At 39.9% G+C, this 27,906-nt stretch overlaps 1 protein-coding gene across 2 annotated transcripts in view; it reads left to right on the top strand.

Annotated features, from left to right (window-relative positions):
• bcas3 (BCAS3 microtubule associated cell migration factor) overlaps nt 1-27,906 on the top strand; it is a 412,830-nt gene that overhangs the window by 146,595 nt on the left and 238,329 nt on the right. For both annotated transcript variants that reach the window (XM_059330532.1, XM_059330531.1), the window contains 2 exons: nt 605-801; nt 1,369-1,466. In XM_059330532.1, the coding sequence (XP_059186515.1) occupies nt 605-801; nt 1,369-1,466 (295 nt within the window). The remainder of the gene's footprint in view (nt 1-604; nt 802-1,368; nt 1,467-27,906) is intronic.

The following is a 27,906-nucleotide window of genomic DNA, read 5'->3' as shown; positions in this document are numbered from 1 at the left end:
CACTCTGCGAGGGCCCGTTCAGTACTGCTTGCAGTCCTAGTTGTTGTTGCTTCTGAGAGAAGTAACAGGAACTGATTACAATTCTTCTGTAGCTTGTAACACTGGTAATTACTGCTACATGAGAACTATAAACAAAACAAACAAATTAATTCAATTCAATTTTATTTATAGAGCTCTGAACCTCAATTCATATATTTTCCTCAAAGGGCTTTACAGACTTTAGAGGGTGCGACGGCCTCTCAGGAGGGATTCCTCATCCAGGACGGACAGACAGACACAACAGGTCAACTTAGTGAAATACAGTAGACGGAGTGTGAGAGAGGAGAGATGGGGAGGCAATAGTCTGTGGATAAAATAGTAGTTGTGGTGCTGGTTAATAGAATCAAATACCAGCTGTAGTAACAGTTATAGTTGCAGTTATAATACAAGGAATAGGAATAATGGTAATAGTTGCACAGGAAAATAAAATGACAGCAGAACTGTCTGTAGCAATAGCAATGATAATAAGAAATTCTTGAAAAATTCTCTGTTATTCATGTGCATAACATTTAAAAAGATCATATTATCAATTGACTCAACCTAACCTTTAACTTTGTATTCACAGGTGGAAATTGTGACCCACACGGGGCCCCACCGGCGCCTGTGGATGGGTCCCCAGTTTCAGTTTAAGACCATTCACCCTTCAGGCCAGACCACGGTCATCTCCTCCTCGTCCTCGGTCCTTCAGTCCCAGGGCCCCACTGATGTCCAACAGCCCCTGTTGGACTTTGACACAGACGACCTGGACCTACACAGCCTGAGGTACTTGGACATTTGGCTGTGAAATCCTGGCTTACTGTTAGACTTTGATGGATGGATACACACTGAGTTATCAGTCCTTTATTGCAATCATCGATGAAATGTCGATGTGCTATGGGTGATTTATTTTGAGTTTGGAATATGAAATGGCAAGAAATGTAGATTTACTGTAATAAGCCACGGCCACTTTTACCAATCATTATTAAATATTGTACATCGACAGAGTCATTACCCTAGTTTGTGAAAATTTTTTGTATGAATCAGTTGTTCAAGCATATCATTTTTGTGCCTAAGTTGTGGGTGGAATATGCAACTGTTACAAATTTGGTGCTTTTGGTCCAAGAAGAAAAATAATGAGAACAAAATGAATAGGGCTCCAGCAGCAAGCATTATTCTGAATATCATTTTTATAACCACACCATCATCCCTCTCTAGAGCGACTTTTCACTTAATCACCAAAAACAACTAAAATCTCCTCCGATGGGTTTCTGGAACCAGATCTAGTCAAACAGGCACCTTAGGCCTTCAGATGTCTATGTATGAGTGTAGTAATATACTGTATGTGTGCAGGATCCAGCCAGTACGCTCAGAGCCAGTCAGCATGCCCGGCTCGTCGCGGTTGGTGGCAGATCGTAGAGGACAGTCCAACATCATGGACACAGGATCAGGTAGGAAACTTAATTGGTTGACTCTCCTGCTCTTCTGCTCTGTGACACAACGTTGGTCCTTGTTTTTCATCGTTCTCCTCCATTTTTTTTTTTTTGAGATGTCGTTCGTTTTACTCCATCTACCTTACTACAGTCTCTCATTGTCTAAAGTTGGTGTTTTCCATCAGTTGAGACTATTGGACTGTTGTGGTGCCCTCTGTGTGGTCCATGTTTGAGTCATGTTTAGCTGTACTTACATACACTCTGAATTTTCACAAAATGTTAAATTAATTAGTTGAACATACACTTCTTATTTTGACCTCTCTCACCCATCAATTGAAGTCTTAGCATGGAAATAATGTTCAATGTTGCAATGGAATAGAAAAAGCAAGTTGTCAATTCCTATTACGTTAATTAAAAGTACATTTACTGAACACTAGTTTGGTTATAGCCATTATCATTCTGGAACACGTGAAATAAACTCTCCTGTTTTTTGTATTTCTTTAAACCAATCATAGTCATTCTGGGTGGCGCTGAGCCCAGGACTCAGCCCCGGTGCCCCCGCAGTGCCCTTGCAAAATAGATAGCGGAGACACCAGCAGCCATGTAAAACAGGCAGCCAATAGGAGGCTAACTCCAACAGTCTACATCCAGTGAGTCAGACTAATAGGAACCTGATTACAGTTTCACCATTTCACCTGCTTCAAATGCTGCAACTGACCTCTGATTGAAATTAATTTAGTTACTGTGGCAAAGTCTAAACCCAAACCAGTTGTGCATTTTTAAAGGAATACTTGAGATTTGGGGAGGTTTTACTGTCTTATGCCTGCACAATAAAACCATACAAAGACCTAAGTCATTCATATTATAACTACTTCTTCAGCTGCTATACCCCATGCAGGTATTTTATTTTGAAGTGCACTATGTTATGCAATGGCAGGTTCATAGCCAACCACTGTGTGACACCGAGACACTATCATACATGTGAGATAAAACATTACCTGGAAAGAAAATGTTGTATAAGTTCCAATGCTTATTTTAGACTTTTTAAAACTGCAAACATTCAATCAAATAGAGAAAATGAAATACTGAGTAAGGAAGTTTTTTTCCTTGTTGAGAAGCTATTGAGAGAGTCCTAGAGGAATAGCTTGGTGTATGGCTTGTTTCCAGCTAAAGGGAGATCGCTCTGCTGAAATGGCAGCGAAGAAAAAGTCTGAGTTAGTTCAAAAAGTAAACCTCTGCTTCTCAGCTATCACTACCTTGTTATTGACTGTGTTCTGACAAGATATCATCTACTGAGGAGTACTGCAACTATCTGAGTATGTAATCTACTGTCACGTCACGTCACTTACTCTAACAAGTTCGCGTTAAACAATGTAGACAAACGAGTGAGAAATCTCGAAATATTCTGTGTATTCATTTTCCTACTAGGATCTGGGCAATATTTACCAAAACTCATATCCCAGTATTTTTAGGCTGAATGGCAATATACAATATATATTGGTATTTTAAACAAAACGTGCAGAGTGTTTAGTTTTAACGTAACGCCACAAGAAACCATCATCAACCTGTTCTATATAAAGACTTTTTCCACTTTTTGAAGCAATTTCATCAGATTCAGATGCTCTTCATCCGAAATACCTCCAAATGAAGAGTTCTTAGGAACAAGTTCTTGCTAGTCTGCAGAGAGGATCAAACAAATAGTGGTCATAAGTTAAGGCAACATCAAAAGATATTATATATATCGGTATGGCGGTATTGTCTCAACAACATATCTGTTTCTAAAATATTTCGGTATAACTCGTAATAAAGACATACTGCCCAGCCCTACCCATGACCTGTTGTACTGAAGGTTTATAAAAGTGCACTAACATCACATTGTTAGAATACATCTTTAAATCTGGCTACTTTTAATTAGTAGCCCTCTGGAGTGCACATGACTTCTTCATGATGTCACAGAGTAAAAAAGACAGTGGAGCTCTGCTGCCAGCTTCCCTCTGAAGTACTTGCTTGAAACTCCGTGCCAGTTTTTGTTTGATGATGATAGGCCGAGTAAAACTGGACCTATATTTAGTATAAAAACATACAACGAGATGTTATCCTCATTTTACCTCTTATATGTTCTGTGTGCTGAAAAACATTTTGTTCAGAGGATTCAGGATGGAGAAAATAACATTTGTATCGGAAAAAACAAACACTTATAATTATAATTTATATACTGAATCTGTGCTTATTATCACCTACTCAAGCTACTGCTGCGAGTGGTTTGGTGACAGCCGGCTGTAGTGACATGAGAATGAGTTTAACAGTAAAGAGATTTCCTTTGGTGGATTGTACGTTGTCAGTCTTTTAGCAGCTGAGCAGCAGAGTTGTGAATGTTGTTCTGCATCCCTGTTATTTTCATTCCTACTGCTATGTGCACCATGTGCCTTTATTCTGTAATTAAATCCACTGTGATTGTTTGAATAGGCTTGTAAAATCTATCACCCACTGAACAGGATTGATGTGGTTCCAAGTGATTGTAATGTCCCTCTATGTCTCCTTTAATCTGGTTACAATGTAAGGCTAATCCAATCACACACAGATGAGAGGATTTCCCCTTAAAATATGTCTTGTGCTCTCAAAGTATAATGCTGTTACACTGGTCTGGTATTTACTGCCAGTGTGGGTGAGGGAGCCATCACTTATTGCGTGACATTATATCCTGTTGCCTTTTGTTTGATAAACAAGTCAGAGGAGCGACTGTGGCGTGTGTGCCATTATCTGCTGTGTCTTGTGACACAGACTTCACTCATCTGATCTGGCGGCACGCTGACAGATAGCCACCACGCTTTCTCGCTCAGGTGTCAAGAAATATTTACAGCTTGTCGCAGAAAAGGTGTGGCACAAATAGTTTCACAGATCTGATTATATCTTTTTCTCTGCAGCTCAACACATACCATCACACACAGACTGTTTTGGAAAAAGTATTCAGATCCCTTACTTCAGTAAAAGTACTCATACCACACTGTAAAATTACTCCACTACAAGTAAAAGTCCTGCATTCAAAACTTACTGAATTAAAAGTACAAAAGTATCAGCATCAAAATGTACTTAAAGTATCAAAAGTATTTGTTATGCAGAATGAAGCCACTCAGGTTGTTTAATATAGTCTAAATATATTATTACATTATTTTAATTGATGCATTTATGCAAAGCAGTGCTTTATTTTTTTAAAGCTCATTTTAACTATGTAATATAGGCCTACTGTTATGAGGTTTAAACTATCTAATCAGTGAAGTAAAAGTACAAAAGTATCAGCATCAAAATGTACTTAAATTATTAAAAGTAAAAGTACTCGTTATGCAAAATGGACCCTCTCAGATTATCAAATATGTTTCAAATATACTATTCGATTATTATTATTGATACAATTCTGTCTCAAGCCGTGGGTTTTTTTTCTCAAGGGAGGGCTCATTTTAACCACTAAATATACTGTTATGTGGTTTAATTTAATAAAATGTCTAATCACTTTAAATTTATCATATCTTTCATGTTAAACCTCGACCTGAAAAGTAACTAAAGCTGTCAGCTAAATGTAGTGGAGTAAAAAGTACAATATTTTCCTCAAAATGTAGTGAAATAGAAGAATAGAAAATGGAAATGCTCAAGTAAAGTACATGTGCATCAAAATTGTACTTAAGTACAGTACTTGAGTAAATGTACTTAGTTACATTCCACCACTGCAGACAGTAATAAAGATGATCATATGATCATTCATCCACTTCAATTTGTTTTTCAGAAGCTGTTCTATCACTCTAGTGAGTGTGGCACTTGTCACATTTTATTTTAACCAGAAAATGAAGTTTAAAATGTATTATGTGAACATGCATTTATGATTCAATCATAATCCTAACGCAGAGGTAAAGGTAGACCAGTGGAATTAAGTCTTTTAATGTTTCCTTCCACCTTCACTGGTTAAACTCCACTCCTGTCTGTGTCTAATCCTCTGACCTTTACTTTCTTTCTTCTCCATCTCTATCTGCATCCTTCTGTCTGCCCCAAATCCTATCTGTAGTTCTTCTGTCTCCAGCCAGTGTCCTCTTTGTTTTCAGTTTTTTTTCTCCAACTAACTGGTTCAGAGCAGAGAGAGGCAGGAGGACAGAGAGATGGAGGTGATGCTTATCAGTGTGTGTGTGTGTGTGTGTGTGTGCGCGTGGGGAGGGTTCATTGTTGTGTCCTGCCGCTGCCATGGCGCCGTCTCTTATCACACACACACACATCACGTTCACGATTCACCGTCTGAGGAACACGCCCGTGTGTGGCAGGACTTACTTGCAGGAGTTTGAGGACGTTTTGGATTGAAAGTACAGACAATTAATATGCCTTTACACTCTACTAACCTCAAATTGTAAAACAATAAAAGAATCAAGTATTTCCACGAATTTCCAATTGTGATAAATTACACATTCCTGAGCATGTAACCATTTAGGATTAAATTATATTTTAAAGGTTGGTAAAAGCAACATTTTTGGGCTTTTGTCTCCACATACCATGTTCAGTGATTTCCACTATCATATCCAGTGGTGGAAAGTAACTAAGTACATTTACACAAGTACTGTACTTAAGTACAATTTTGAGATTCTTTACTTGAGTATTTCCATTTTATGTAACTTTATACTTCTATTCCACTATATTAAGAGTTAAATGTTGAACTTTTTTACTCCACTACATTTAGCTGATGGCTTTAGTTACTTTTCAGGTCGAGATTTAAAATACCTTAGCGTCATACGTTTAAAGTAATTAGACATTTTCTTAAAATTAAAGCCTATAACAGTATATTTAGTAGTTAAAACCTTGACAAAAATGTAAATGCATTAATAATAATCCTGTAATGTATTTGGAATATGTAGTATATACCAATGTAAATTGGTCCATTCTGAATATTACCTTTACCTATGATACTTTAAGTACATTTTGATGCTGATACTTTTGTACTTTTACTTCAGTAAGTTTAGAAAACAGAACATTTACTCAAAAGTAATTTCACAGTGTGGTAATAGTACTTTTACTTAAATAAGGGATTTTAATACTTTTCCCACCACTGATTATATCACATATAGTTTCACAAATGACTGGGAGGGAAAGTGGCTACATAACATGACCATATGCATATGTTATGTCAACATTTTGTGTATTTTTTATGGAATCTCTGATACATAAAGCTTATCATAAATATCAGAAAATATTAATACTGAGAAAATATATATATATACATATATATTTCATAGTACCGTAGTTTGACATATACAACATAATTTTGAGTCATTTTCCAACATTAAAGGTGATTGTACTCTTTCTTTAAGTAATTATCACAGGTCTTGACTGTACATACTGTATCACACCTTTTGTCACTCACATCATGTAACAGTCTGATTGGACATTTTTTGCCTTCCCTTGCAAAAACAACAACAACAACAAAAAAAAACCATCTAAAGTGCACATTTTTATATGCAGAGGGACACACGACCTCTTCTGCTGTTTATGTTGGAGAACTTGTTGGTTTTAAGGAGTGCATGGTCACTGTTTTGGAAGAGATTTAGTGCTCAAATACCACAGTATAACAACCACATCTGTTTGCTTCAATGACTGTCGGCAGTGTCTATGTCTTGGCACAGAACGCCCATGGACTTGTCCATGACGGGGTCGAAGAAGCTCAACACATAATCCCTGGCTACTGATGACTCCACTGACAACCCTGACATCTGCCAGTTGTCTGTTATTGTTGGATATTTTATTCTGATTGATTTTAAAGAAGAGTTGTTGGCTTTGATTCTGCTGGAATGTTATACCACTGGAGCATTATCTTTGAAGAACTGGAGGAGCTTTTTCAAAAGTGTCGCTTCTCATAAGAAAACGTCAACATAATTGTTACCAAAGGTTCTCCTACCATGGTTAACAAAAACAAAGTTCTGGTGACAGAATGTGGCACCTAAATCGAATGATCTTCATTGTGTCATTCGCCAAAGTGTGCTGTGCACCAAACTAAGTGGAAGATAACTGACTTCATCTGTTCTACAAATTTGTGCTTGAATCTCCAGCTTCTCACATTGACCTCTTACGCCACATTGATGTGTGCTGGATGACTCAGGGCAAAGCTCTGCAGCGCTACATTGAACTAAGGGATCAAGTTGTGGATATTTGGATGCAAAGTAAATCAAAAGAAGCAGCTGGCCACCTGCACATCATGCAAGACAGAGAATACATGTGCCACGTTGTGTTTTTAACAGACATACTCTTCCATTTGAATGCACTCAATCTGCAACTTCAGTGGAATAAAAGTCTTTGGTGGATTTGGTTGAAATGCTTGATGCGTTCAGGAACAAACTTGATCTATTCCGTGCACTGAGGGACAATTTCTTCTGTCAGGGATGTCATTGAATTTGCATGTGACCCATTCACAATCAGCAATAGTGGAAAATTGTCCGCTAACATGAAGAAGGTAATGTTGTCAGACAAAGCAGAAATTCAAAGAAAGCTAGTTGACATCTCGGTCTCCAGTGGACTGAAAGCTGCTCTCCATGGTGCTGAAAGCTTGAGAACTTTTAGGGTGGCTTGTCCCCAAGATTGTGGCACACTGACCACCATGTTTGGGTCAACCTGTACATGCAAATCTACAGTCCCAAAGATGAACACTAGAGAGGAACTGTCAGTGTCAAACCAATCTTCGGAGGACTGCTTGTGAATTAAACTAACCACTGACAAGCTTGATGTAAAGAAGTTGGTACTAGTGTAAATTAAACCTCTCCCAATTACCAAATGAGAGAATAATAAGGATTTTATTCAGGAGTCTTGTTATTTAATGACGTGGTCTACTTAACGTATTACTTGCTGTAGAAGCCGTGGTGAAGCATTTTGTTCGACTGACTATTGAAAGCAACAGTTCTGGCAACTAAGGCCTATCATGTTTATTTATTTATAACTATTTTCTTTTGTCACACAAGGCTGGCAGTTGGTCTGCTGTTTTGTTCTCTCAGTGATGTTAAAGTATTTTTATTCTGATGAGTTTTGAATGTTTTTATTAAAAGGCACAAAATTATGTCAAATAAAGAAAATGAAACAAATGTTTGAATTCGGGCTGTGAAATTTTCCCCATTTTTGCATGAAGATACAGCACAAGCCCTATTCCATAATAATAATAATAATAATAATAATTTTTACATTACATTACATTACATGTCATTTAGCAGACGCTTTTTCTCCAAAGCGACTTACAATAAGTGCATTCAACCTGATGGTACTAGACATAGACCATAGGAATCAAGTAAGTACATAACTTTAAGAGCTAACTGTCATCGCTAAAGGAGTGCTATATGTTAAGGAAGAAAAGAAGAGAAAAGAGTAAGAGCTTTTTTAAATATATCTGTTAGGTGACCATGACTTAACTGAGGTATTGTTGGAAGAGATAGGTCTTCAGCCTGCAGCGGAAGATGTACAGGCTGTCTGGGGTCCTGATGTCAGTAGGGAGCTCGTTCCACCATTTGGGAGCCAAGACAGAGAAAAGTCTGGAGGAGGTTTTGAGGCGAGTTGACCCACGCAGGGTGGGAGTCGCCAGCTGTTTGGCTGATGCAGAGCGGAGAGGACGGGCAGGGGTGTAGAGTTTGACAAGGTCCTGGATGTAAGTAGGACCTGAACCGTTAGCAGCAGACTACGCCAGAGCTAGAGTCTTGAAGCGTATCCGCGTAGCCACCGGTAGCCAGTGGAGGGAGCGGAGGAGGGGTGGTGTGTGAAAATTTGGGAAGATTGAAGACCAATCGAGCAGCTGCATTCTGGATGAGTTGTAGAGGTCGGATGGCTTTGGCAGTAAGGCCTGCCATGAGGGAGTTGCAGTAGTCCAGGCGTGAGATGACCAGTGCCTGAACAAGGACCTGAGCTGCCTTCTGGGTGAGAAACGGGCGGATTATCCTGATGTTATGCAGCAAGAATCTGCAAGATCTGGTAGTGGCGGTGATGTTTGTTGAGAGGGACAGTTGGTTGTCAAGAGTTACGCCAAGGTTTTTGGTGGTTTCTGTGGAGACAACCACTGTGTTCTGGACAGTGATGTGGAGGTCAGTGGTGGGGGAGCCCTTCCCTGGGAGGTAGAGTAGCTCAGTCTTTCCCAGGTTGAGTTTGAGGTGGTGCGAGGACATCCACTGGGAGATGTCGGTCAGACATGCAGAGATACGTGCTGCTGCATGTGTTTCAGACTGGGGAAATGAAAAGATTAGCTGGGTGTCGTCGGCATAGCTATGATAGGAGAAGCCATGCGAGTGGATGAGGGAGCCAAGGGAGTTGGTGTATATCGAGAAGAGGAGCGGACCAAGGACAGAGCCTTGAGGGACCCCGGTGGTGAGTAGACAGGGTTCTGACACAGAACCTCTCCAAGTTACACGGAAGGTGCGGTCCTTGAGATAGGATTTGAGCAGAGAGAGGGCAGAGCCAGATACTCCAAGGTGGTGAAGGGTGGAGATGAGGATCTGGTGATCCACAGTGTCGAAAGCTGCAGAAAGGTCCAGTAGAACCACCACAGATGAGAGAGAGGCCGCCTTCGCCTTGTGAAGCTGTTCAGTCACAGCGAGAAGGGCAGTCTCTGTTGAGTGGCCCTTCTTAAAACCAGACTGGTGAGGGTCAAGGAGGTTGTGCCCGTGAAGATAGCAGGATAGTTGGTTGAAGATAGCCCGTTCCAGAGTTTTGGAGAGGAACGGCAGGAGAGAGACGGGTCTGTAGTTGTCCACTAAGGATGGGTCGAGGGTGGCTTTCTTTAGGAGAGGATTCACCCTTGCTTCCTTGAAAGAGTTAGGAAAGCAGCCAGTAGTCAAGGAGCAGCCAGTAGTCAAGGAATTGACTAATTTACCTCAGTTTTACCAATTCTAGGCAGGTGCAAGCATGGCTTTTTGAGTGAAGGAGTCCTGTATTGGGTGGTGTAGGCCCTTTTTTAATGATAAGCTGCCACATGAAATTATAACATATTTCATACTCATAGGTCAAATGCACATGATTGTTGGGTAAATGAATGCTCATAAAATGATTTACATCTACAAAAAAAGACAAAAACAAAATGCTAGATACCCTAATCACTGCATTATTTCTAAATTCATTAATATTCTGCTAGCCGTGTGAGTTTGTCACAGATTTACTTCCTCATGAAATAAAAAAAACATAAAGGCAAGGAAAGTTTATTTGCATAGCACCTTTCAACAACAGGGATATTCAAAGTGCTTTACACAAAAAAACATTAAAAGCATTAGAAAGAGACATATATACACTGTATAAAATGTTTGTAGAAATTACAGTAAAACACTGTCAAATTGCATCAGAAATAGGACGTAAAATACAAAATCACCTCTTTAGACACTTTTAATTAATATATTATTAATTTGATAATAGGATTATTCAGTCTAAATTACAGTTTTTGCTGATATTTACAGATAAATTAAAAGTGGAAAACTCACACACTGTATTTTTTTGCCGTGAAGTTCTGGCAACCACAGCTGCAGATATTTTACCCTAATTTAAACATATTTTTTACAGTGTAAAATGAAATTCAAATATAAAATTTTAAAATTTAAAGTGAGCTGATAAGATATTTTTAAAAAATGTCAAATATAAAGTGAATAGAAGTTACAGTGCAATATTAATGAAAGGCAGTGGCGAACAGAAAAGTCTTCAGTCTAGATTTAAAAGAGTTGAGAGTTGCATGAATTACATATTTTGTCTCTGAAAAGAGCACATTGAATATCAATGTAATTTACATCTGACTTTTTTTTTTTTTAAAGACAAGCCCATAACGTGAAACACCACCAACATATACACTACTATAGACACAAACTGCTAATTAAGCAGTTTAAGTGTACACTGACATTTAGATGCTCCGTATATAATGTGTACATGTTGTTACATAAAAGCCTGTGGCCGACTCACGCCTTTCAGCCAATACTATTAGAATAAAAGTGTTCCCTTCAGAGCCCTCGAGCTCAGTGAGGCCATAAAGCTGCAGCTCTCCCTCCAGTGACTCACTTACAGTCAGTCAGTCTCCCCAGTGTCTGCTCCCATCTTATCTCAGTCCATACACTCTGCTTATCTCTGCCTTCCCCGAGGTGATGGGACACCATCTGCATGGAACACACACACACACACACACACACACACACACACACGTATGTTGTACAGTGCTTCCAGTCATGGCTTCTACACTCAGCATATCTGTCTCCATGGAGGGGACGGAGGAGCCCAACACCAATGCTACTGTCTAATTTTCCACCAGCTGCAATACACAGGATCAATGTGTAGCTGTTATCAATACCTCCTATCTGCACACCAAGCTTTACTTTCTGTGTGTGTGTGTGTGTGTGTGTGTGTGTGTGTGTGTGTGAGAGTGTGTGTGTGATCCAGGAGGTCATATCAAGAAAGAAAGAAAAGGAGACAGACCTAAAAGATAGATAACACTGCAAGATTGAAAGAGTATTTAAACCTGTGTGTGTGCATGCCTGCGTGTGTGTGTGTGTGTGTGTGTGTGTTTGTATGTGTGTGTGTGTGTGTGTGTGTGTGTGTGTGTGTGTGTGTGCGTGCATGCCCTGATAAAGTCCCAGTCCCCATTCACACTACTGTAGTTGTTTTGACTCTTCAAAGATAGCCACCCTGCTCCGAAACAGGAAATAACAACAACACCCCCACCCCCTCCTCCCTCCGCCGTCTGTAGCATCAGCCATGTTGTTTGTTGTTGTCATTCTCAGTGTTATGTCCCTGTCTTTGTCGCCACGTTTCATTGTTTGCTTCCATCCGCATGTGTGTGTGTGATTTATCTGTGGCAGTGAATCAGTGATAAGTGTTAGCTGGCGGCAGAGCAGAGCATGCAGCATGAGATGGAGTTATCACAACAACAAGCTGAGAACATCTTAGAGAGCTACTGGACTTTGGTCTATAGGTGGGAGTGTTTGTGCTGCATTAAGACCAATATAATGGTTGACATGCATGACCAATAAAGGGTTCTGAATTATTTACATTCTCATGGAAAACAGTGAATGACAGTTACAGGATTCCTTTTTAATCTAAAATGAGACATTTAATCTTGTATCTGTCTTTTAAAGAGCAGTGTGTGTATAGACATGTATGTGTATACTGTATGTTTGTCCTTCAGTCCAGTGTGTCTCAGTCCATTAGCAGCATCCTGTAAAACACTGAGTTAATCAGTGTGGGATCAGCAGCTATCAGCCATTAGCCACATCCACCCCACATTATCACTGCTCACTTACCTTCACTCACTCTATTTGAGGGTGTGTGTATATCTGCGTGTGTGTGTTTGTTGGTTTGCTGGAATAGACAGAAAGTTGTTAACTAGAAAGTTTCTAAAGATTAAATTGTTTTTAAGAGTGATCAGAAGAAACTGGTACCTCTGCTTTCCTCCAGAAAAATTCCCGCCTTTTTTACATGGCGGTCTGTGAGGCTGTGGGTGCGTGTTGATGGTGCATCTGTGTATCCTAGGCCCAAACTATATCTCTGACAGCTTTAGCAGACGAATGTGAGTGAGAAGACGAATGTTCCTACGTTTCTATGTATAAATTATTTCCGTAAAGTGACATCTACGGCCTCCAGTGCAGTTTCCAAATGTATTTTTTGACATTTTTGAATTTTTTCTCTCCCTCTGCACTCTAGCTATGATGTCATGCACTCTAGCCTCCTCATAAGGTAACACTGGGGGGAGTTTTGGCGTGTTTTTGCCGAATAATTTGAAAACCATTTGCCAAAACCCTCAGAAAAGGCATAGCACACTTGTCATGGCCGAGCCAGTCGATTTGATACCTTTTCAGTATATGTGCGACCAAAACTCTGGGAGGAGTAGTCGACCAAATTATAAGATATATTGTTCTCTTACAACCACAGTCAATAAGATGTTGTTTCACCATGAATGGGCCTCAAGAACAGCTTTGGTTCTCCTTACCATAGATTCACTGAGTGTGTTCTGTTGGGGAATAAACAGTAATCTTCCAAAATAAATTCTTTCATTTGTTGTTTTGATGATGTTGATGATGTGGAGAGCACTGTCCAATGTGACACTCCAAAATCTCCCATAGGTGTTTAGGCGGGTTGAGATTTGGTGACTGTGAAAGATATAAGAGATTTACAATACATCAAGTAAGAGAAGGACTTTCCGTTGGCCTCAAGGAAGTTCTTGCAAACCGTTGACTAAGGAAGGGAAATTTCCTCTGGCAGGGCTCTTGGGCGGCTTGGGAGTTTGCCCATCAAGTCTCATTAGGACTGGGATGAGAGTCAGCACCTCCGTGTCTGAGGCCATTGTTGCCTACCGGGAAACTCCCTCCATGCTGGGAGGTAGTTACCCCCCAAAGCAGTATCTCTGGGTATTGTTTGGTGTGCCGTCAGCAGTGCTGTGGGCAACTTCCAGACTTTTTTGGTCAAGAGGTTGCTGAGCCAGAAGGAAAAGCTCCTAATTTGTAACTTTGTTCCTCACTTATTGTTATTAGCTTTGGTTAGTGACCAAAATATTGTGGATGGAGTTTCTTCTGAAGTGTGGCTGTGCTCAGCATAAGAGATGGAGACGGTGAGGAGCTCAGACATCTGGAGGGAGTTCGGAACAGAGCCACTGCTCCTTTGCTTCGAAAGAGGCTAGTTAATGTGGTACGAGCACCTGATGGGTGCCACCCATGAGAGGTTTTCTGGGCACATCCAACTAGTAAAAAGCCCTGGGGTAGGCCCAGAACAAGTAGGAGAGATAATGTATCTTCTCTGGTCTGGGAATGACTCAGTTTTCCAGGTGGAGATAAAAAGATGTGCTGAGCAGTTTGGAGTTTAGGAGTTTAAAAATAAAGTTGAGCAATAAACGAATGCTAGTAGTGAATACATTCAATGAAATATGTTCGAAAGGGTCTTTTGTGGCCCCATAAGTGTTCTGATACAATTCTAGTCCATCTATTACAAATGATATGCATCACCACTGACCATTTTTAATGCCCATCATGGTGTATATTGTGTTTTTCCTTAATTCCAGGCAAGCATTTTATCGCTCTACTGCAGTAAAAAAAAATATCGGACATGGAATGGAACAACTTTGACAACACAATAGATGTGTCTTGAATAGATTCTCCGCTAGTTTACTTTTCAACCATATCAAAATGAATGGAAACATATGGCTGCCTTGAAGTTAGACTAAAACACCACAGGTCAAATGTCAGTAGAATTTAAAAGTGTGCATGATTGGAAGTCAGTGAACTAAAACGTGCATCAGCAAAGGAATGTTTCAGCCATCCTTTTATGTGTAAGTCTGTATGCATACATGCACCTGTTAGCATCACCAACACAGTGCTGCCTTGTCTCAGAGAGCCACCAGCTCTTTACTACCATCAGCACCACCCTGAGGCGAGAAGGGGCTTTCCCTACGTTATTGTTCTCACAGAGGCTGGAGGAGAATGAAAGAGAGGGCTATCATGGCTGAATAAAAAGACGAGGATAGAGGCTTTGCACCGCCCAACACACACACACACACACACACACACACACACACACACACACACACACACAAGCTCACTCACCCACTCAAACACACACTTTGCTGACCATCTTTCCCTCCCTCTTCTCTCCTCCCCTTCATACTTGAGCGGCCATTTAAAAGACTAGGCACCTATGCTGTGGTATTCTGTCTCTCTTTCTTTTTCTAATACACACATACCCCAGTAACCTATACCCCACAATTACCTCCCAGCCTCATAAAGGGCCCTTGTATTTTTCTGCTATAGTGGCCACACTGACAACAGTGATCGCGCATGCCAGAAGGATGCCGGGCCATCCGATCTCTTCCTTAAAGACAAATACCCTCATTTCCCATGACCCCCTCTTCCTAGCCTTCCATTCCTTCTCTCCTGATTTTACTTTCATCAATAGGCACCTTTGTCACCTTGCTGCCACTCTGCCCCCCACCCATCCTGTCCATCGCCTCAGGGTGTGTTTGGTGACCCATTGGCTGGTGACAGGACAAAACAGCAGATCTCTGCAGTCATCATCGCTCCTTATTGTTTTGTCATCACCAGCAATCAGGCAACGGTAGATATCAGGAGTAGAAAGAGGGAGAACAATAATCTGCCGGAAAAAATCTGGAAGAAACGGAAGCAAAGTACCCTTACTCGCTTCACTTGCGTTACCGTTATGAGTGATGCAAGTGACACATTTAATTATGTTTCACTTGCTGGTCCTGGAATTCCTTGAATAGCTCCTGGTGGTTTGAAAGGTGTTCCCGGAATACATTTCTCTATGGAAGTAAGATAAGGACAACAAAGGCAATTTAGCAAGTTAGCAAAGTCTTGCTTGAAGCAGAACAATGCCACATTTTTAACTTAATAAACAGTTTAAAAATCATTGTGATGGTAAAATTACCTATTTGGGTGCAAATTTTGGCCTTCCCTGCCCACATATTCAGAATTGCATTTCAAAGGGGGAGCTCTGGGGGCTCCAAACTACTAAGTAGGCCTTTAAAATGTACCCTTCCATATTACCAAATGGGCCGAAAAGAACACCTATTCACCCTCTGTCTTAGACACCCCGTATGAGCCCATGACCTGTAAGCTCCCTTTCTGAAAAATCCCAGTCTGCTCGCTTCAATCAGTGTTTCTGGGTCTTCTGCTTCTGAGTTCTAGTCATCTCTGTACTGTCCGATAATCCTGCCGGAGCAACCAGCCAGGGGAATGACCTTTACGAGTATAGCAGCACTTCCTACCATGGAAATCACCAAAAAAGCTTTTAAACTACAGCAGGAATATGATCCGAAGTTGTTGAGAAATTTCAGGTTTCCCTGACTTTAGCATATAGCTACATGTAGCATTTAATGGCTAACTTCAGTTTGAGCCATGAATTAAAAAAAATGTTGGTATCCAGTACACTCTGGATTTTTACTCACAGGGATAACTTTTACATATGTTAACCACATTATTTAGACATTTGGCCATGTTTAATTAAAAAATACTGTAGGTTCCCTTTCATGTTGGAATTCATTCCAGACAGTCAATATAATGTATACTGTGCTTGTTCCAGCTCTTCATTGAAGCTATTTCATGTTAACACTGAGCAAAATATTAAAACCCAAGACTCCATATTTGTATTGGCTGCAGCATTCACTCAAATAGAAATATTTCTAATATTATGACCTGTGCATGATTTAGCCTTTGTTAATTGGAAACGCTTAAGTTTTGTCTCCACAGCACGCATTTGAAATGGCAGAGACAACTATAGCTATATGTATATACTATAGGTTTATGCACTGAAATATCTTGTTTATTCTGGCTAGCAGTCCAGACCCCAAAAACCAGTCACTTCAAATGATACAGAAGCTGTAACCAGGTTTCTTCCCACCTCTTTTTTCCATTTTCTTTCCATATTGCTATCTTGTCTTTGACATCTCTGAGATTTAGTGTGTGTGTGTGTGTGTGTGTGTGTGTGTGTGTGTGTGTGTGTGTGTGTGTGTGTGTGTGTGTGTGTGTGTGTGTGTGTGTGTGTGTGTGTGTGTGTGTGTGTGTGTGTGTGTGTGTGTGTGTGTGTGTGTGTGTGTGTGTGTGTGTGTGTGTGTGTGTGTGTGTGCGTGCGTGCGTGCGTGCGTGCGTGCGTGCGTGCGTGCGTGCGTGCGTGCGTGCGTGCGTGCGTGCGTATCAGGGGTATTTTATGCCAGCACACTATACTTAAACGCCTAAAACGCGTCGCCTGTGCCAGCATAAAGTCTGATTAATAGGCGTGCTTACAGACACGCGTACTGCGAGTACACCAGATAACATGGGTGACGGGTGAAAAGTGCCACCAGCGAACGTAGTGGACGCCTGTGTGTGTGTGTAACGCGTGTACGCCTATAACAGTTCAGCTGTTACACAGAGTCTCATCTTCATATGGTATTGTTTATAAGAAAGCACAACTTATAGATGAACTCCAAGCCCCCACAGAGCTGTCAGGATATTTCTATTATTTTCAGGCCAGTTTTTATTTTCTTGTTAAGGAAATCTCTCTCTCTCTCTCTCTCTCTCTCTCTCTCTCTCTCTCTCTCTCTAGGTTTGAATGATATCAATTGATATTTAATGATAGCAAGGGTGAAAGGGATAATTAAAATAATTTCAGCTACTTAAAAATAGTAATGGTAAAGTGCGACACTCACAGCCAGTTCCCAGCTTAGCGCTCGGACATACAGTTCATTACGCACCAGCTGTAATTAGGTAGGTTTACCTGCCTGCAGAAGCCGTAATCGCTGTCACCCCTGAATATTAAGTAGCCATGCGGACCTATCTAATGAATATTCAGTAGCCATGTGGACAGCAGTCCGTTCACAATATGATTCCATCGGACCTTATATCTACACTGTTTAACCCAATTCGGCACTTATGCACAGATCCATTATGTTTTACAGACATTCGTAGTTAACTAATGAGGTAAAACATTTTGTTTAAGCTGCATTTTGCTGACTTTCACTCCTAAAACAGGCTAATTAAGCCTCCGGTTTTGGCCGGAAAAACGTTTATTTAACGTTTAGTTAACGTTTTTTAACGAAAAAGTTTATCTGGTACGTACGAGATAGTCTTTCTCTTCATCTATAAGTTGTGCTTTCTTATAAACAATACCATATGAAGCTGAGACTCTGTGTAACACCTGAACTGTTATAGGCGTATACGCGTTACACACACACACAGGCGTCCGCTACGTTCGCTGGTGGCACTTTTCACCCGTCACCCATGTTATCTGGTGTACTCGCAATACGCGTGTCTGTACGCCTATGTAGAATTGTACTTAACAGTCACGCGGGTCTTCATGTCACGTATTTGAGGCGTAGTTCACCCGTCACGCAGCCGTCACGTAGGCGTATGTGCAACAACGCGTGTACAGCGTCTGCGTGACGCCTGCGTGACGCCTGTCTGTCCATTGAAAGTGAATGGAATTTACACGCGCACGTTAGACGTTTGATGTCATCGCATAGGCGCTGTACACGCGTTTTAGTATAGTGTGCTGGCATAAAATGCCCCTCATAGCGTGCGTGCGTACGCGCGCGCGCGTATGTGTGTGTGTGTGTGTGCGTATGTGTGTGTGTGTGTGCGTGTGCGTGTGTGTGTGTGTGTGACTTCAGGAAATAAAGAGCGGGAATGGTTTAGCCACATGTAGGGATTTATGGCGAGTGTGTGCGTGACTGAGGGAGATCAGGGAATGACATGGATTGATATGGGTGAGTGCTGATCAGGTTTTTATGCTGCTGTTATCTCTCTCTCTCTTTTGCGGTCTCCCTCACTCTCTCTGTCTTTGTATTTTTATCTTGGTACACTTATAATCTGTGAGAGATTGAATGCCCTCCAGCATCAATGTTATACAGCAAGTTCATGTGTGCCTGTGCCTGTGCTTGTGTGTGTGTGTGTGTGTGTGTGTGTGTGTGTGTGTGTGTGTGTGTGTGTGCGTGTGCGTGTGCGTGTGCGTAGTGCCAGAGGGCAGTGAAGACTGAGCAGCTGCTCTTTATAGTGACTGAACGGACACCAATGTGTCTGGCATCTGCCATGCGTTCACCCTACCGCCTACCCACCGAAGTGTGTGTGTGTGAGAAAGTGAGAGAAGCTGTGTTGGTGTATGTGTGTAATCATGTCATTCTGTTTCACACTGATTTAATAATTGGGCAGCAATTATACTAGTTTTACGGAATATGGATTTATATATTTGTTGATATTTCATGTTGAACACTGACACAAAGACACACATGTGCGCACACTTGCATGTGACAGAACAGCAGTGTGAGGGGTCAGGGGGGTGCTGTGTGTGCCACCCTTTCATTCCCATGACCTCAATCTGGGGTGGGTGCCCTGCCAAGCCGGCCCTCCCTCTGTCTGCTGGACCGGGCACCACTTCCACAATGTAAAGGGGAAGAGCAGAACCAACTCTTGCATATAGGCGATCGAACAGGCACCACTCAGTCTTATCTTATCAATGATAATGCCAAAACCACTTCAGCTTTCATATTTTCTTATGTTTTTGTAATTTGAATATCATTAGGTTTTGGACTATTAGAAGATGTGGTCTTGGGCTCTGGAAATCTGTAATGGGTCTCAACAGTTTATGAACTTATCAAGCAATTAACTACAAAATAATGATCATCATCATCATGGAAATAAGTGCAGCCCCATTTGGCTTAAACAGCTGTGTTTCACAAATGATGTGATTAATTAAGGAGCTGAGATAACAGATAGTAGGACATCTAAACCATGCTCTGTGCTGCTCTCTGCCTGTCTCTTATCAAACAGCTAACTCACTGCCAGAAAAGATTATATTAAGGCCCTATACATCCTCAACACTAATGTGTTTTACATTATTTTACCTGTTTATATTACTTCTCAGCACTGTGTGGGCCTGTACAGTCATGGAAAAAATTATTAGAACACCCTTTTTCTTCAATTTTTGTTCATTTTAATGCCTGGTACAACTAAAGGTACATTTGTTTGGGCAAATATAATGATAACAACAAACATAGCTCATAAGAGTTTAATCAACTCTAGCCATTTTCCATGTTTTTTTTTAAATAACCAAAATCATTATCAAGAAAAACATGGAAAATGTCTAGGTATCAGCTCTTAAATTAAACTCTTATGAGCTGTTATTGTTATTATCATTATATCTGTCCAACAAATGTACCTTTAGTTGTACCAGGCCTTAAAATGAACAAGAAATTGAAGAAAAAAGGTGGTCTAATGATCTTTTCATGACTGCACCCTCACTTTAGAATCACACCTTAATAATTTTTTAAGGAATGGAGATAAGTGACCTGTGATTCTCATCACTTTGCTCATCCTCAGCTTGATTCCTCCGTAACTAAAAACACCGCATGTTTAGGCCTGGGCCGATAATCAATAAATCAATTAATCGCACAATAAATTAAATGAACTCAATAATTTTGCCGGCCTCGATATATCGCCATGCGCATGCGTGTTTGTTTTCCTCGTCTGTTGCCTCCAAGCAGGCTGGATGACAAAAGGGTTCACTCTGTGCTCGATCTCAGCACCTGGGCGCTTTTGTTCCATAGCAGAATGAGCGGAGTGAACCCTCCTGTCATCCAGTCTCTTTGTCTCTGTGGGGAAGGCTGGGCCGCTAGCATTGGCTACACACAGAGTGCAGCAGGTGAGCCTCGTGCGGAGCAACGCGAGGAAAAAAGATGATTGCAAAAACCCAAATGCCACAGCCCCGGTGTGGGAATATGTCGGTTTCAAACCGAATGAAAAAGGTGAGCCCATCAACACACGGACGAGCCTGTATGCCGAATTTGTTCAAAAGTGGTGGCAACAAAAAAAGCCACCACAACAAACTGGAGATGCAGAGCCTTCGTCCCGACAGTCAACACTGGTCGACAAAGTAAATATAAACGGTGTGCGCTCACAGAAAGTGGAGTTTGCTACATCGCAAAATAAATGCCCTTTAAAAAAAAAAAAAAAAAAAGTTTGTTTTATTTGTATTTTTACAATTACAATGGTAAAAAACACTGAGAAATAAAAGTGTATTGTATTTGAAAGGGTGTGCATTATTATGATATATTATCATGTTGACAATAATATTGTATATCGGCAATAATTTGTGGGACAATATATCGTCCAGCAAAATTTGTTATCGTCCCAGGCCTACGCATGTTGCGCATGGCCTATAAGTTAGTGAAGTAATGCAGTAAATGAGCAAAATACATACCGCTCAGTACACACTTTAGTGTTTTAACACAAGGACAAACACAACAAATTGTCATCACGATTGACACGTCTTTCTCTTTTTTCATTCTACCTGCTTTTCTTCCTTCTTTTGCTTCCTCCTTCCTCCTTTCCAGCTCTCTCCCTCTTCACTTTACTTTGCCTCTCTCTGACACAAGCCCCCTCCACAGTGTTGTGCACTAATCCACGTCTGAGAGGTGTTAAAGCACTTACACCCACCACCCCCACCCCACACACACACACACACACACACACACACAAATACACACATCGTGGCTCTAGATCCCGTAAGGTATCGATCTGCCGTCCCGCTCCCGCTAATGGGATTCTTTACACCTAAGCATCAGAAACGCCTACTGCATCACATCACATCATGCACACACACTTTGGTACACAACAATAATAAATGCAAGCAGCTCAGCCTCGCAGCACAAAATGAATAGAGAATAGAAAATGAGAATGCACTCAACAGCATATGCATCTGCCTCATGACATCTACAGTTGAATCCAGAAGTTTACATACACTATATAAAAAGACACACATGCTTTTTTTCTCACAGTCCGACATGAAATCAGACAATCACTTTTGCTGTTTTAGGTCCGTTAGGATTACCAAAATTATTTCTATTTGCTAAATTCCAGAATAATGAGAGAAGGATAACTTCTGGTTTCAACTGTACATCACATACACACTCCATTTCTCTGAGCACAACTGTGAAATAGTCAATCAAGTTGTGCTTCCTCTGTCTGATCCTGAGATTCTTTAATGTGTTGGGGGAAGCAACATCAAAAGACACAATCTTGAGGTCTAAAACATAATATTGAGCTTAAGTGGGAGTTTCAGTTTCTACCAGGTTGACACACTTCAAAAATAACACAAGGTAGCCCTGTTTATAGCCACATCAATTTTTTACAATACACAAATAAACAGAAATTAAGTGTTCACCATTCCTCTTCAGCTTTCACAGTGGTAGGAAGCACAGGGGAGACTTTGTTGTTTCTTCCAGGGCCAAAGATCATGTCAGGGCTAACCCCCTTTACTTTACCTGGCAGGTGCCAATAAAAACACCACGGGGACGTCAGTTGAGTTTATTCACAGAGAAAGTGGAAGCTGCAATGCACTACATTTAGTGCCATTTGACAGCTTTACTGCTAATTTCTTCTCTGCTCCAATTGCCAGCACCTGTCGGCCTCTCTAATGCTTGACCACACACACACACACAAACAAACAAACAAACAAACAAACAAACAAACAAACAAACAAACAAACAAACAAACAAACAAACAAACAAACAAACAAACAAACAAACAAACAAACAAACAAACAAACAAACAAACAAACAAACAAACGCGCGAACACTGAGGTCCCCAAATAGTCTTGGAATTACATAAAACAGGTATGACTGGACATCTGAGAGGGCCCAATTATATTCATGTATTGTGATGTTGGTCCCCATAGTTGCCATTTTATTTTAATGTGACCATTTTTTATAAAAACTTGCCCTCACTGTATAAAATTGCTTGTTGAGATCTCTAGGATAATCACAGCCTCATGAAAATTTACAACCACAAGCTAGGTAAACAAATTAGGAATTAGAGGATGGGTTTTTATTTATTCTCAAATGATGACATTGAGCACCAAATCTTTGCTGCAGCAACTTATGCGTCATAAGTGGGCAGAGAATGGCCACCATATACCTGCATCATAATGTTCTAAGCCTTTAAACACGTTCACTTGCAATCAATAAATTAATTGATTAATTAATTAATATTTATTACACATTTATGACTAAAAACTTGACACACACTGCTGAGCTGCATCTTAAATTCATTCTTACAACTTCTCTGTGACATCTACTGTTGGCCTGCTATCTCCCCATAAAGATTCATAATGAGGTAATTTAACTTTTTGGTGGCACAATCACATGTGACTGAAAACAGAATACATTTAGATGTCTTAAAACATACCAGTGTCAGTGTTGGCCGAAAATTTTTTAAAAATCAGTCATAGCAAATACTGACAAGGCAGTCGTGGACTCAAGTGGATATGGATATTTCTAAAAAAAAATTTAAACATTTGTGATGCAACAAAAACAAAGGGAGAGGGACAGAAAAAAATATCTATAATGTAAATATGTTTATGTCTGCTCCCAGTATTTAATATCAGCAGCTTCAGCTGAAAAAAACAAAACTCACTGTTGGCCTTCAAAAAACGTATTTCTTTCTTTATCTTCATTGCCTCTTTCCTCCCTTTTGTTTTTCTTGGTGTCACCTCGGGGCTGACCAGGTGGTGCCCTACTGCAGTCTCATTTCCTCAGCAGGTGTGTGTGTGTGTGTGTGTGTGTGTGCGCGCACATGCATGCTTCTTTCTCATCAGCTGTGTGTGTGCATGCATGCATGTTGTGAAATGTGTGTGTGAGCACACATTAACGTAGATACTATCTGTTCACCTGCTCCTGCTGAGACACAGAAGCAGCCATTGTATGTTGACGCTAGCCAGCTCAAGACCAGCCCCCTCCAGGTGACAACAGGCGGTGTGTGTGTGTTAGTGTGTGTGTGTGTGTGTGTGTGTGTGTGTGTGTGTGTGTGTGTGTGTGTGTAGAAGGACAATATTAAGGAGGATATTGTTTGTGCTGGGTAAGGGGGAGATAGAGGGAGAGGGGAAGAGGTTACAGCCATTCTCTCCTCACCTGGAAATTATGTCCTGCCACCATTTTAGTGCAGTGTGTTTTCAATCACCGCAGGAACGTGAGAAATGTCCGCTTGGGAATTCCTCCCCAACTTCCTGTCTGTCTCTCACTGTGTGTGTGTGTGTGTGTGTGTGTGTGTGTGTGTGTGTGTGTGTGAGAGAGATAATGTCTCTGTTGGATATTTATCAACAGAGGCGTCTCATGACTAAAGGTGAAGTTAGCGTTTCTGTATTCTTCTTTCAGTTTTTGCAAATGAAGTTAGATTTCTGCCTCAACATTAATATAATGGAAGTGAATGTATTGTGCTTCTTCATGCACCATCTCTTCCGAGTGTCCATGTTAGTCCAGATAATCCGCAGAACATTTTTAACAAAGGGTTTTCTGTGTTCGTTCTGAGGATAATATTATCACAGGGGTGTTTTCTGTTGGCTACAAACAACCTCAACAATGTCATATCTGTGGTTAGATAAATGCTATTTTATAACAAAATGGTGCAACTATTATTCGGACTCGAGCACTAAATGTTGCAAAGTACGGAAGTGATAAAAGTTTATATATCTTATGGGTCCTGTGAATGAGAGTTTTTAAGTATTTGAATAACATTCTTGTGAGACAAATATATCATGTGTAGAACTTCACTTGAGACATCCAATATGGCTGACCCATGTGTCATTTTACAAGAATATTTTTGTCAATTTTGAAAAAGTTAAGATAAGAAAAACTTTCATATTGTTACTGATACTTCAAAAGAAACATTTAATGGACTGACGTAATGTAAAATTTATTCATATTTCACAACTTAATTTATAGTAAAACCATGTTGAAAATGTGTGTATCAAATTCGATACAGCAGTTATTAACGATAACTTATTTGAAAATTTGTCAATTGTCATTTTATTGCATTTTATACGTTGTGCATTAAATAAACAACATAAACATAAAGTCTTTTTCTCATTTAGTTAAATTAAGTAAAGGTTTAACCGACATAATTAGGTATATTTAGAGTAAAATTAAGATATCTCTCTAACATTTTTTTTTTTTTTTGGTGTGTATTTTTTAGATGGCAAAAAAAATTGAGCATTGCAGATTTGTTGAAGGTAAGCAAACTGAGCAACAAATTGCATAAAATACCAGAAGAAAAAATTATTTGCTGGTTCCACTGGTGGATTTATCATTGCTGCATGAAAACTTCATATCAGTATATGTATGAATGATGTGTTACATAGAAAAATTGTATTTTGTATGTTTGGGGAAAATGTTAAAAGTAAAGTCAAAGTTTTAATAAGTTAAATATGTTAGGTTTTATATGTTTTGTTAGTTCATGAAAAACAAAGTGTGAGCAACAAATTGCACAAAAACACACAATGTATCAAATATGATACAAATTAGAATTAGTTTTTCTTATTTGTCAGTAGGTTCAATAAACACTCCAGTTTAAAAAAATATAATTTTTCCGGCAATTATTTCAAGGTTCAGGCTTTATAGGGTTAATACTTTTCTGTGGAAAAAAAAAAGAAGCTAAAAACTTGATGTGGTGAGTCTTGGGGGCCACGCATCCATAGTAGAAAGCCTGCCTGCAACAATCTGGGGCCTGGACTTTAGAGATGAGCATCTTTCCCTCTGTTAAATTCAATTGACTGTATTTATTATTTATTTATTGACTTTAATAACAAAGCCAAGGCATCGAATTACAATCATTAAACAGTACACAATAATATGAACATTATTACACAATATTACAATTTAATTATATAAATTGTATATATACAATATATTTTATGTATGTATTTTACAACAATCTCAGTTGATAATATGTAGAAACAGAATAATCCATTTAGTAGCCATCTCTCTAAATTTCATTTCTACAAATCAAATCACACTGAGCATGTGTGTGTGTGTCACTGAGGTTGTGGCATGTTGATAAATATTGAGCAACAATATATGGCTTCTGTATTTTATTTTTTTAGAGCAGATTAAGTGCTTTATGAAGTGGAACTTGGTAACGTAATAGTTCCTCATCTCTGCCTCAACCTCACCTGTAAATTCTCGACCACAAATCTTCTATTCTTCTGTTTGCCAAGATGTTTTGTGTCTTCTTATTTCAATGGTCAGTCTGTGGTCCCTGAGCCTGGACATGGTTAGGATCTGTCTCTGCTTTATGTCTGACAGCAGAGAGATATTCTGCAAATTTATAACCTCTTTTTAGGGCCAGATAATATTCTAATCTATTTTGAGTTTTGGTTTCTTCTTGTCAATGTTGCAAATAGGTTTCTTTGCATTGTGTTATAATTCATTAGACTCTAATGGCTGTTTTGATAGCAGTGTTGTTGTAGGGCTAGTCAGAGTGCAACTGAGAGGGGGCAGAATTCTGCTCTACGTGCAATTGATTTGTGTTCTATGTATGTGCACCTGCAGAATTCTGCATGTGAAGTTTCACTATCAACTATATATACAGTTGAAACCAGAAGTTTACATACACTATATAAAAAGACACATAAGCTTTTTTTCTCACTGTCCGACATGAAATCAGACAATCACTTTCCCTGTTTTAGGTCCGTTAGGATTACCAAAATTATTTCTATTTGCTAAATGCCAAAATAATGAGAGAAGGATTTTTTTAGACAATTTTTTATGACTTTCTTCAAAGTCAGAAGTTTACATACACTAACATTATTATGCCTTGAAACAATTTGGGAAAGCCCAGATGATGCTGTCATGTCTTTGGAAGCTTCTGATAGGTTTATTGACAACATTGGAGTTAATTAGAGACACACCTGTGGATGTATTTTAAGGCACACCTGAAACACACTGCTTCTTTGTGTAACATCATGGGAAAGTCAAAAGAAATCAACCAGGATATCAGGAAGAGAACTGTGGACTTGCACAAGTCTGGTTCATCCTTGGGTGCAATTTCCAGATGCCTGAAGGTGCCACATTCATCTGTTCAAATAATTATACCCAAGTATAAACACCATGGGAATGTCCAGCCATCATACCGCTCAGAAAGGAGACGGGTTCTGTGTCCCAGAGATGAACGTGCTTTGGTCCAAAATGTGCATATCAACCCAAGAACAAAAGCAAAAGATCTTGTGAAGATGCTGGCTGAAGCTGGTAAGAGTGTGTCATTATCCACAGTGAAACAAGTACTGTACCGACATGGACTGAAAGGCCACTCTGCCATGAAGAAACCATTACTCCAAAAGAAACATAAAAAAGACAGATTACAGTTTTGTCAGAACTTTAAACAGTAGACACAAGTCTTGTGTATCGGTGTATTAATCCAAATTTTTTATCAATCCCTGTTCAATGACCATGATCATTTTTGGAGAAATTCTGAGATTATAATGGGTGTGTATTGCACGAATGTTCATGTCACAGTGTGTGACATCATCGCCAGAGTGTAGAGGGAGAGAAAAAACTGTCAAAAAATACATTTTAAAATTGCGCTCCAGGCCGCAAATTCCACTCTACAGAAATTATTTATACATAGAAACGTAGGAAAATTTGTCTTCTCACTCACAATCCTCTGGTAAAGCTGTCAGAGTTATAGTTTGGGCGTACGACGCCCAGATGTGCCACCAACACGCATCAACAGCCTCATTGGCTCCCATATTAAAAACGCAGGAAGTTTTCGGCAAAAGCGAAAACAGTTTTTTTAGATCGCTCTAACAAAGCTATTTTTTAATTTTTCTCAAAAAAAAATCATATGTAGACGTTCAGGAAGAACTTGGGACGCTCAAAGTGAAGTCGGATCAATGATAGATATTATGGTTTCGCCAAAAATGCTTTCTGTTCGAGGCCGGAAATTTCAGTCCACCTCTGGCTGCTGTCACTCTTTCGGAACTTTAATAGGTGATGTCAGTTATTTCAGTTGATTGCTTTGATCTGATTGCCTTTGATCTTTGATGTGATTACAGTTACAGATACACACACACACACACACATGCGCGTAAGTGCGCACACTCCTCACACATGCATACACATGCTTCAAACACACACACACAGGTAACTTTGTGATTTTAATTACACACACACACACACACACACACA

Source organism: Centropristis striata, chromosome 4 (genome assembly GCF_030273125.1).
Source record: "Centropristis striata isolate RG_2023a ecotype Rhode Island chromosome 4, C.striata_1.0, whole genome shotgun sequence".
Lineage (NCBI taxonomy): Eukaryota > Metazoa > Chordata > Actinopteri > Perciformes > Serranidae > Centropristis > Centropristis striata.
The sequence above is the reverse complement of the archived record's forward strand: the minus strand, read 5'-3'. Positions and strand labels throughout refer to the sequence as shown.